Raw genomic sequence first — 10,973 nt, 5'->3', positions numbered from 1 at the left:
GGGAGCTCCTGGGGGTGGAGGGGGCGAAACATGTCTTAAAAGAGAGGACCCGGAGGAGAGGGCCCCCTGGGCTGCGCCCGCGTCCTACAGGCCCTGGAAAGGGGACAGAGCCAGGACGAGGGTGGGGGCGGGAGCCGGGGGCGTGACCACAGATGGGGGCGTGACCACAGATGGGGGCGTGGCTACACGGAAAGGCGTGTCCACGGCAGCGGGGCGGGGCCATGGCTGTAGTGCGCACGTGGCGCTCAGAGCTCGTCGTGGTGACGTGTGAGGTCTTCGCCGTAGTTGGTGGCCTGGCTGCCCACAAACATGTTCCAGTTTCCCAGGATCTCGGCCTTGCTCAGACGGCCGTCCTGCGTGAGAGTCAGGGATGAGCGCGTGACCAGGAGCTCGGATGGGGAGACACCTCCCTGAATCTAAGTTGGTCCCACCAAGTCTCAGAATGGCCTCTCTCTGGATCTCTGTTCCCCTCTCTCTGGGTCTATGACCCCAGTCTCTGGGTCCCTGTCTCCCTCTCGCTGGGTCTACGTCCTCTCTCTCTCTGGGTCGCCCACCAGGTCTCTGTCCCCCTCTCTCTGGGTCCCCCCAGGTCTCTGTCCCTCTCTCTGTCCCCCCACCTCGGTCTCTGTTCTCCTCTCTCTCTGCATCTCAATCCCTCTCTCTCTCTGGTCCCCCCATCTCTGTCCCCCTCTCTCTGGGTCCCCCCAGGTCTCTGTCCCTCTCTCTGTCCCCCCACCTCGGTCTCTGTTCTCCTCTCTCTCTGCATCTCAATCCCTCTCTCTCTCTGGTCCCCCCATCTCTGTCCCCCTCTCTCTGGGTGCCTCCCACATCCCCAGACAGGCCCAGACCTTCCTTATTCCGCACCAGCACCCCCAGCCTGAGGGCCCGTCCCCACACCTTGTCCGTGTCGCTCTCGTGCAGCAGGTGGTTGGCCTCCACGAGCGGCTGGTCCTGGGCGGGCGGCAGCACCCAGTGGCCCACCTCGCTGCTGTCCAGCCGCCCATCCTTGTTCAGGTCCCGGAAGTCGCGGAACTGCTCCCGCTCCGTCTGCACCCAGGCGGGCTCTTCCGCCCCGGGCTCCTCCGAGTACAGGTCCGCTGGGGGCGGGAGAGGGGCAAGGTCAGGGGAGGCGCCCAGACGCCTGCCCCGGGGTGCAGACCTGGTTCCCGTGTGTCCAGGCCACGAGGCGCGGGACAGTCATTCCGTGGAGACTCTCGCCAGTTTCCGCTTCCGTTTAATCGGGATTAATAACAAACCACTCAGAGGCCAGCCATTTGATGACCGTGAGAGAGTGGCTGGGTCTATGGGATCACATCGTAGGCCCTTAACATGAAGACATCTGAGTGAAGACTTTTCTGGCGGGATATCAGAATAAAGCTGTAATTAGAACAGCCTCATGTCACCCCCAGAACCACCTTAAGATGTTTGGATCAATTGCTGGTGCTGGTGGGATTGTAAAAGGAGACAGGCATTGAGGACTACAGTTTGGCAGTTTTTTGAAAAGCTAAAAAGAAAACTGCCATCTTGGTACTGGTGGTGGTGGCCAGGAAGGCCATTCCGACCCACAGCGCCCCTAGAGGACAGAGTGGAACTGCCCCACAGGGTCTCCAAGGCTGTCAATCTTCACAGAAGCAAAGCCCAAACCACACCCACTGCCGTGGAGTCCATTCTGACTCACAGCGCCCCTAGAGGACAGAGTGGAACTGCTCTATAGGGTTTCCAAGGCTGGAATCTTTACAGGAGCAGAGGGCCTTACCTTTCTCCTGCAGTGTGGCTGGTGAGTTTGAACCACTGGCCTTTTGGTTAGCAGCCCAATGACTTAACCACTGTCCCACCAGAGCTCCTTCAAACAATTCCACTCCACAGTATGTACCCAAAAGGCTTGAAAGCTGGGACTCAGTCATGTGTCCACCAATGTTGTTGTCTACCAGTGTTCACTGCAGCACTGGTCACTAGTCACAAGCTGGAAACAGCCCCCATGTCCGTCAAAAGATGAACAGATGGACAGAATTCCTCCACACAGCGGAGAACGACTCAGCCATAAAGAGAAATGAAGTCCTGATACAGGTCATGACATGAAGAACCTTGAAAACATGATGCTGAGTGAGACTGGGACACCATGCGACCCGCAGCCTATACAACTATGACACCAGAAGAACTAGATGGTGCCCGGCTACCACTGTCAACCACTCGGAGGGGGATCTATGGAGGAGATCCTGGATAGAGACGGAGAGCAATGTGGAACAAAACTCAAAATCATTTGGAAAAAAAAAAAGGGGGGGACCATGTTTGCTGGTCCAATAGAGCCTAGTGGAACCACTGAGACTATGGCCCCTAGCTGCCCTTCAGTTCTGGACTTGAACACACATCTGTGGCTTCCAGGCAAACAAAAGACAGGCATATGAGTTGAACATGTACCTGAGGTAGATACACTCCTTGGAGAGAACAATCAGGGGAGAAAGAAGGGCTGCTTATGCACAGGGAGACAGCTCAGGGGGCAGGAGTGCATGGAGGGATGGACACAGGGAGGAGGTGACTGTCGGGAGGAAGTGGGAGGGGAGCTGTTGCATTGGGGTAAACTGTAGTCAATGTCATGAGACAAAGTGTATGTGAACTGCTGCATGGAAAGTGAATTTGCTCTGTAAACTTTCACCCAAATCACAATTAAAAAAAACACACACACATTATGCTGAGTGAAAGAAGCCAGGCACAAAAAGATAAATATTGTCAACTGTCTGGGGGGTCGGGCTGAGAACTGGACTAGTGTCTTCCCCGAGGCCCTCAAGGCCCCTGCTCCTTCTCTGCCACTCCGCCCTCGCTCCCTGGGCTCCAGCCACACCGCCCCTCACGCTCCTCAGACCCACCGGGCACCGTCCTGCCTCACCACTTTGGCACTGGCTGGCAGTCCTCACCCTGGACGGCTCCCTCCCAGGCCGGCAGCTCCCCTACTTCATCCCAGTCTCTGCTCCCATGGCATTTGGTCAAGGAGACCCCTCCACATCCCTTCTGAGGCCCCGCTGGGCTTTCCTCCACAGTGCCCTATAGTACACTTACTACAGATGTGGCTGATTGACCTCCCTGGTCTGGCTCCTCTATGAAGGCAGGGACCTTTGTGTGGCTTGAACCTCTTTCCTCAGGGCCTAGGGCATTGCCTGGCACACAGCAGGTGCTCAGTCACTGGGAACTGCACGAGCTCAAGTAGCACCCCTCCACCCTCCACTTTAGAGGGCAACTGGTGGCGTAGTGCCCAAGGCACTTGACTGCTAACCAGAAGGCAGGCGGCTCAAACCCACCAGCCACTCCTCGGAAGGAAGACTGGGCAATCTACTTCCATAAAGATTTGTCATTGTTGTTGTTGTTCTTATTTGCCGTCGAGTCGGCCCCGACGCATAGTGACCCCTCCTTGGGTTTCCAAGGCGGTATCACTACGGAAGTAGATTGCCCGACCTTCCTTCCGAGGAGTGGCTGGTGGGTTTGAACCGCTAGCCTTCTGGTTAGCAGTCAAGTGCCTTAGGCACTATGCTACCAGCGCTCCTGTCTACAATGTAATACAATGTAAACACCTTCCATAATGTAATATAATCACCTTCTATAATACAATTGAAGGAGCTCTGGTGCTGCAGTGCCTAAGGCATCTGACTGCTAATCAGAAGGTCAGCAGTTCAAATCCACCAGCCGCTCCTCGGGAGGAAGATGAGGCAATCTATTGCCATAAAGATTTACCACCTTGGAAACCCAATGGGATTCCCCGTGAGTTGGAATCGACTCAGTAGCAGTGGGTCTGGTTTTCAATGGTTTATAAAACAACCTCGTGTACTGTGATCAATGGATCCTTGAGGTCACACCAGCATGGGGTGGCTCTTGAAGTTCACCGCTTCTCGGTTACAAAAAGACCCAAACAGACAAAGATGCGCACACAGAGAGGGAGAGACAGATGCCCCGGGAGGACTGCGTGCAAGCAAAGGAACGCCAAGGATTTCCAGCAGACACCAGCCCGAGGAGAGAGGCCCACAGAACCGCAGAAGGAAAACCCGGCTGAGACCCTGGTTCGGATCTCCACCCTGGACACTTCTGTTCTTGCGGCATTTGTGTTACAGCAGCCCCGGGTAGCTAAGACGGGGTGTTAAGGCTCCCACCCTGCGTGGGGAAGATGGGCGTCCTGGAGGGAGAACCCAGGGCCACTCACCAATGTACTCATCCACCTGGACGTAGCCATCTTTGTTCTTATCCAGGTCCTCCATTGTTTCCTGGGGAGAAAGAGGCATTGGGGCTGGAGGTTGGTGCCCCTGGACCCCAAGGGCAACTGTGAGGTTCTCTCAAGGACTCGAGTTTGGGGGCAGCCCTGCGGGGGCAGGCACCGGTGCAGACTCAACAGGGCAGAATGTGCCCCCGGGGTCTGCGGTGGTGGCTGTTAGGTTCTAGTGAGTCGGCTTCAACTCATAGTGACCCCGTGGACAACAGAACGAAACACTGCCCGGTCTGTGCCGTGCTCAGGTCCTTGCTGTACGTGAGCCCGTTGCTACGGCCACCGTGTCACTCCGTCTTTCTGAGGGCCCTCCCCTTCTTCACTGACCCTCTACTTTACCAAGCACGACATCCTTCTCCAGGGACTGGTTCTTTCCAGCAACATGACCAAAGGAGGTGAGACGAAGTCTGGCCGTTCTCGCATCCATGGGCCATTCCGGCCGCACTTCCTCCAGGACAGACCTGTTAGTTCATCTGGCGGTCCGTGCTACTCTCAGCATTCTTCGCCAACACCACCCTCAAAAGCATCAACCCTTCTTCAGTCTTCCTTATCCACTGTCCATCTTTTGCATGTGTATGAGGCGACTGAAAATACCATGGCTTGGGTTAGGTGCACTTTAGTCTTCAAGGAGACACCTTTGCTCTTTAACACTTTAAATGGTCTCTTGTGGCAGATTTGCTCAGTGCAATACGTTGTCTGATTTGTTGACTGTTGCTTCCACTGGTGTTGATTGTGGATCTAAGTAAAATGAAATCCTCGTCAATTTCAATCTTTTCTCCATTTATTGTGATGTTACTTAGTGGTCCAGTTGTGAGGATTTTTGTTTCCTTTATGTTGAGGTGTACTCCACACTGAAGGCTGTGGTCTTTGATCTTCATCAATAAATGCTTCAAGTCACCTTCACTTTCAGCAAGCAAGGCTGCAAATCGCAGGTTGTTAGTGAGTCTTCCTCCAATCCTGATGCCACGTTCTTATTTCATCCAGCTTCTCGGATTATTCGCTCAGCATACAGATTGAATAAGTATGGGGAGAGGATACAACCCTGACGCACAACTTTCCTGATTTGAAACCATGCAGTATCCCCTTGTTCTGTTTGAACAGCTACCTCTTGGCAGTCCCCTAAGGGGTGTTTGGGAAATTTAGGGGAATTCTCGGGTGTCATGGTGACTAAAGGTACTACTTGCATTTAGTGGGCAGGGCTCAGGGCACCTGATGTCCTGCGATGGCCAGGTTGGTCCCACACACAGAGGGCTGTCCTGCACCCCAGCTTTCTCACGGTCCAGCCAACATTCTCTATGGAGAGCAAGCCCCCTATGTTGGCAAAGCCTGGTCCCTAACTCCGCTGTCAGTTTGCAGTACTATGGTGGCTTGTGTGTTGCTATGATACTGTAAGGTATGGCCACCAGTACTTCAAATGCCAGCAGAGTCACCCTGCTGCTTTCAGCAGGGCTTCCAGACTAACAGAGACCAGGAAGAAAGGCCTGGCAATCTCCTCCCATACATTAGCCAATCAGAACCCGAGGGATTACAGCCTATCGCCTGAGACTTTGACCCGCTTACTTTGGATGTGTCATCAGGAGGGGCCAATTGCTGGACAAGAACTTCACGGTTGGTAAAATGGAAGGTCAGCAAAGGTGAGCAACGGGTAAGGTGGACTGACACAGCGGCTGCAGAACCGATTCAGCTATAAACCATCCGGGAGATGGCACTGGGGGGAAGTGTTCATGCTGTTCTCCATGGGGCCCTCATGAGGCGGAACCAACTCCATGGCAACTAGCCACACCCACTGCCATCCAGCCGATTCTGGCTCACAGCGCCCCTAGAGGACAGAGTGGAACTGCACCATTGGTTTCCAAGGCTGTCAATCTTTGTGGAAGCAAAGCCCAAACCACACCCACTGCGTGGAGTCCATTGTGACCCACAGCGCCCCTAGAGGACAGAGTGGAACTGCACCACAGGGTCTCCAAGGCTGTCAATCTTCACAGAAGCAAAGCCCAAACTAAAGCCACTTTGATGGAGTCGATTCCAACTCACAGCGCCCCTAGAGGACAGAGCGGAACTCCCCCATAGGGTTTCCAACGTTGTAAATCTTTATGGAAGCAGAATGCCACGTCTTTCTCCTGCAGAGCGGCTCATGGCTTGGATCCATCAACCTTTTGGTTAGCAGCGGAGTGTTTAACCAGGGCTCCGTTTATGTATAAACACAGCGTAGACCATTCCAGGACACATTCAACATGCCAGCTCTTGGCTTTTTCTGCATGTTTTGAGCAGAACGCCTCGTCTCCCTATTTTCACATTTAAATGCACTCACTCTTACGAATGTGTGGGTGTCGGATATGCCACTGAGTCTTCTAGCAAAGTCAAAACCCAGCTTTTTAGGGCTGATGAATAAAACACGGAACTTGTGAGTTTCAGATGAACGACAGGTAATTCTTCAGTGTATGTCCCACTCCATAGCAGGATGGGCGTTCCCTGACGCACTTCTGAAGGGGCCCTGGGGGTGCACTGGTTAAGCGATCACCTGCCAACCACGTGCTCGGCAGCTCTAAGCCACCAGCTTCTTTGTGGAAGGAAGATGTTGGCAGTCTGCTTCCTTGGAAACTTGCCTTGGAAACACTATGGGGCAATTTTGCTTTGTCCTACAGGGTTGCTGTGAGTTGGAATCAACTCAGTGGCAAAGCGTTTTGTTTTTGCTTTTTTTTTAAGGCACTTTTGTGGGGCGGAGTCTTGTAAGAGCAGGCTGGGAGCACAGGGAGGGAGACAGGAGGCTGGATGAAGAGAGATTAGACCCCGAAGGTAAGGAAGTGGGAGTGAGAGATGTCACTCTCCGTCTGACCTGCGTTTGGGAGCCACCATTCCCCAGGGAAGGTTCCAGAAGGCAGGTGACTGGATCCCCCAAGGTAAGCAGAGGCCTGGGGAGGCTTCTTCGGCCCTCACTCACAGCGATGACGATGTCCCGCATGTGGGGGAACTCCTCGGGGTGCAGGAAGGCCGTCAGCTCCTCCCGAGTGGCCATCGAGTCCCCGTCCTGATCGGCCGTCCGGAAACGCCGTTCGTCGCGGGCCAGCATCTTCCTGTACGTCTCGGCATCTTCCACGTCGTGGAATTCTTCCCCTGGAGAAGGGGGGGGCCTGGGTGAGATGTGCTTTAACGGAGCAGCAGAGGGCAGGTGGAGAACAGACTGAGAGGGAGACTTCCATTATTAACATACATATGAATAATAAGGAGTGGTGGTGGCTCAGTGGTTAAGACATTTGGGTCAGTGGTTCGAACCCACCAGCTGCTCCAGAAGAAAGACAAGAGTCTGCTTCTGTAAAGATTTACAGCCTTAGAAATCCAAGGGGGGCCGCTGTGAGTCAGAATCCACTCAATGGCAGTGAGGCAGTGAATTTGGTTTTGATTTTTTGAATAATACACATATATGTGTGTTACGAGGAGCTCTGGTGGCTTAATCCCTAAGGCATTTGACTGCTAACCCCAAGGCTGGTGGTTCAAACCTACCAGCGACTCCTCAGAAGGAAGATTGGGTCTTCCATAGAGACACCACCTTGGAAAACCAAGGAGGGGTCGCTGTGAGTTGAATCGAATCAACAGCAATGTTTTTTTTTTTTTTTTTTTTTAATGTATGTTATGAGGATCACTGGTGGCACAGTGGTTAAGTGCTTGCCTGCTGAGTAAAGACAGCAGTTCAAACACATCCTCCGCTCATTGGGAGAAAGATGCATCAGTCCTCTTTAATAAAGATGGCAGCCCCAAAACCAAATGGGGCAGTTCCACTCTGTCCTCTAGAGGTGCTGTGAGTTGGAATCGAATCTAATGTAAGTGGGTTTGGTTTGGGCTTTGCCTCCATAAAGGTTTACAGTCTTGGAAGCCCTATTCTAAACCAAAAACCAAACTCACTGTCATTGAGTCAGTTCCAATTCATAGCGACCCCCTTTGGGTTTCCAAGGCAGTAAATCTTTACATAAGTAGATTTCCCCACCTTCCTTTTGCAGAGCAGCTGGTGGGTTTGAACCACCAATATTCTGGTTGGCAGTCAAATGCCTTAAGCACCACACCACCAGAGCTCCTTTGGAAACCCTGTGGGGCAGTTCCACTCTGTCCTCTAGGGGCGCTGTGAGTGGAATCCACTCCACCGTGGTGGGTGTGGTTTGGGCTTTGCTCCCATGAAGATTGACAGCCTTGGAAACCCTGTGGTGCAGTTCCACTCTGTCCTCTAGGGGCGCTGTGAGTTGGAATGGACTCCTTGGCAGTGGGTGTGGTTTGGGCTTTGCTCCCATAAGGATTGACAGCCTAGGCCACAGTACTATGCAGTTCTAGTCTGTCCTATAGGGTCGCTGTGAGTCAGAATCAACTCAATGGCAGTGAGTTTTTTTGTTGTTGTTGGTTTAGATCACCAGGCCATTCTTCCAAAGTGCCTCTGTGTGGACTAGAATCCCCAACCTTTCCGTTAGCACCAGAGTGTGTTAACCATTTGCAGCACCCAGGGTCTCCTATGTCTGTTGGCTCAGTGGTGTTGAGAGCTTATTATATGCTAAGCACTTTGTCTATGCTATCTCACTGAATCCTCACAGAAAGCAGGTTAAAAAACAGTGGGTTCTCTTGTTTATTCTCAAAAAGGTCAGTAACAGTGGACGTTAAGTTAACTCTGGCCCTTTGGGGTTCAAGGTCATTCTAATGAAGTAGGTTATGCTGACTCTGGCTGTCTGGCCATGGGGAAGAGCATTTCACCCAGAGGGAACAGCATGTGCAAAACAGACGATCAGAAAGCTTGGTGAATTCAGGGAAGCCCTTGGCTGGGGTAGAAAGTGTGAGAAAGGCATCTCTCCTGGGAATGCTGGGAGCCCTGGAGGACTGTGAACAGGGCAGGGCCAGGGTCAGCCGTAGAAAGACCCAGACTGGAGGGGGAGTCTAGAGGCAAGAAGCCAGGTCAGAGGCTGAGGCAAGGGCCTACGAGGGAGTGGACCAGTCAGGACAGCGGCTGTGGGACAGAGAGGAGGGACCGGAAAGAGTTGGGGACAGGGTAAATGGCTTTGTAGGGTTCTGAAGAAGAGAGGTCAAAGGTCAGGATGGCAGGGCATGGAAGTCAGGTGTCCCTGGTCAAAGATCTGAAGTCCCCTGGTCACAGGGTCACTGGTCATGGATCCCAGGTTTCAGGGAGATGGGGTCCCAGAAGTGACTAGTCCCTGGTTAAGGGTTACAGATCATGGACTCAAGTGTCCTCAGGATGAGGAGATCAAGAAGGTCAAGGTCAATGGCATGTGCGTGTAAAGGAGTAGGAGTTGAGGTCTTGCCACCTACCGGGGGCGTAGTGGCCGTAGGTGGCGTTGCGCAGCTCCTCCCAGCCCACACGCCCGTCATGATCCGTGTCGTAAGTGCCCCACGCCGCGCTCACTGAGTCCCGTATGTGCCGCTGCTGCGTGTGCGCGATCCACGCGCGGAGCTCAGCCAGAGACACCCAGCCGTCCCGGTCCCCATCCCGGTCCATACGATCCACGATCTTCCTGCGAGCCGGGGCGGGGCACACGTCAGTCCCAGGCCCCACCCACCCTCATCCAGGCTCCGCCTCCTCGTACTCAGCCACGCCCTCACCCCAACACACCCCCTTGTAGGGCTGAAAAGTCATCCACGCTTGGAGGGTAGACAGGGGAGGGGCACGTGTCAATCTCTGGACCGCGCCCCGGCTCCACTTAGGCTCCGCCCCCACAGCGAGCCACGCCCCGCAGGCCTGTGGCCGACTATACTAAACGCAGGGATGTGGGGGAAGACCTACGTAAGCCCAGGGCCACGCCCCCCACTCTGGCCACGCCCCTCGACCCAGCACGTGCTTCAGCCACCCTTCTCTGGACCCAGTGCGCGAGGCACGTGTCCCACACCTGGCTCTGCCCCGGGACTGGCAGGCCAGCAGCACACGCTCCCTACCGCTTCCGGTGCCCACCTCCTCCCCTGGCTCCTAGAGGCCTCTTCCCTCCGGCCTCGTCCCCGCCCACTCCTCTGCTTCCGGCTGTATCAGGCCAGGCCTTGGAGCATTTGGGCTCCTCTCCAAAGTTCTCTGTAGGCTCCTGCCTGCTCCCATCTTCCCGGGCCACTCAAACCCGTCTGGGTCCCGCCTCACATCCCCTCTTTTCTCTGCTCACGCTGGTTGGCTCTCAGGCCACGTCCTGCCACGGTCCCGCCCCTTTCGCAGCCGCTAACACAGCCCGCCTCTCTGTCACCATCCCGAGGCCCCATGGTCCAGTCCCCAGGGTCGCATCCGGGAATGGCCCAGCCTTACCTGCTTCCGCCTGCCCTCCGCCCTCCTCCTCCCGCGCCAGCCTGTCTGTGGGCTCCACAGGCCGACTTCCAGCGCTTCTAGTTCCTAGCTGTGTGACCTTGGGCAAGTCACTTAATCTCTCTGTGCCTTGGTTTCTCCCTCTATAAAATGGGATAGATAACAGTACCTACCCTGGTGTGTGTGGGGTAACTGACTTCACCTATGGAAAGCACTTAGAACTGTGGCTGGCACTGAAGTAAAAGCCTGGCTAAATGTGACCGATGTGATGGGATGATTGTCACGACCCTTCCTCCCCTGACCGCATTCAGGCACAATCTTCCAGCCAGGGGGATAGCAGAGACCTAGTCACCACTGCCACCGTCTCCAGCCTGGTCTCCCACCTTCATCTCTCTCGCCTGGACTACTGCAGCCTCTTCCTCACTGAGCTCCTGGCTTCTCTTTGCCCCCACCCCC

The 10,973-nt window shown here is 54.5% G+C and overlaps 1 protein-coding gene across 1 annotated transcript in view; it reads right to left on the bottom strand.

The window, feature by feature from the left end:
* Positions 1-245: 245 nt before the first annotated feature.
* RCN3 (reticulocalbin 3) overlaps positions 246-10,973 on the bottom strand; it is a 12,099-nt gene continuing 1,371 nt past the window's right edge. The window contains exons 2-6 of the mRNA XM_007942841.2: positions 9,548-9,750; positions 7,188-7,360; positions 4,187-4,247; positions 898-1,097; positions 246-353 (exon numbers count right to left, since the gene is read on the bottom strand). Coding sequence (XP_007941032.1) covers positions 246-353; positions 898-1,097; positions 4,187-4,247; positions 7,188-7,360; positions 9,548-9,750 — 745 coding nt within the window. The remainder of the gene's footprint in view (positions 354-897; positions 1,098-4,186; positions 4,248-7,187; positions 7,361-9,547; positions 9,751-10,973) is intronic.

The sequence above is a fragment of the Orycteropus afer genome, unplaced genomic scaffold (genome assembly GCF_000298275.1).
Source record: "Orycteropus afer afer isolate SDZICR_OR568_19922 unplaced genomic scaffold, OryAfe1.0 scaffold00099, whole genome shotgun sequence".
Taxonomy (NCBI): Eukaryota; Metazoa; Chordata; class Mammalia; order Tubulidentata; family Orycteropodidae; genus Orycteropus; species Orycteropus afer.
Note: the sequence above shows the minus strand (reverse complement) of the source record. Positions and strands in the feature narration are given on the sequence as shown.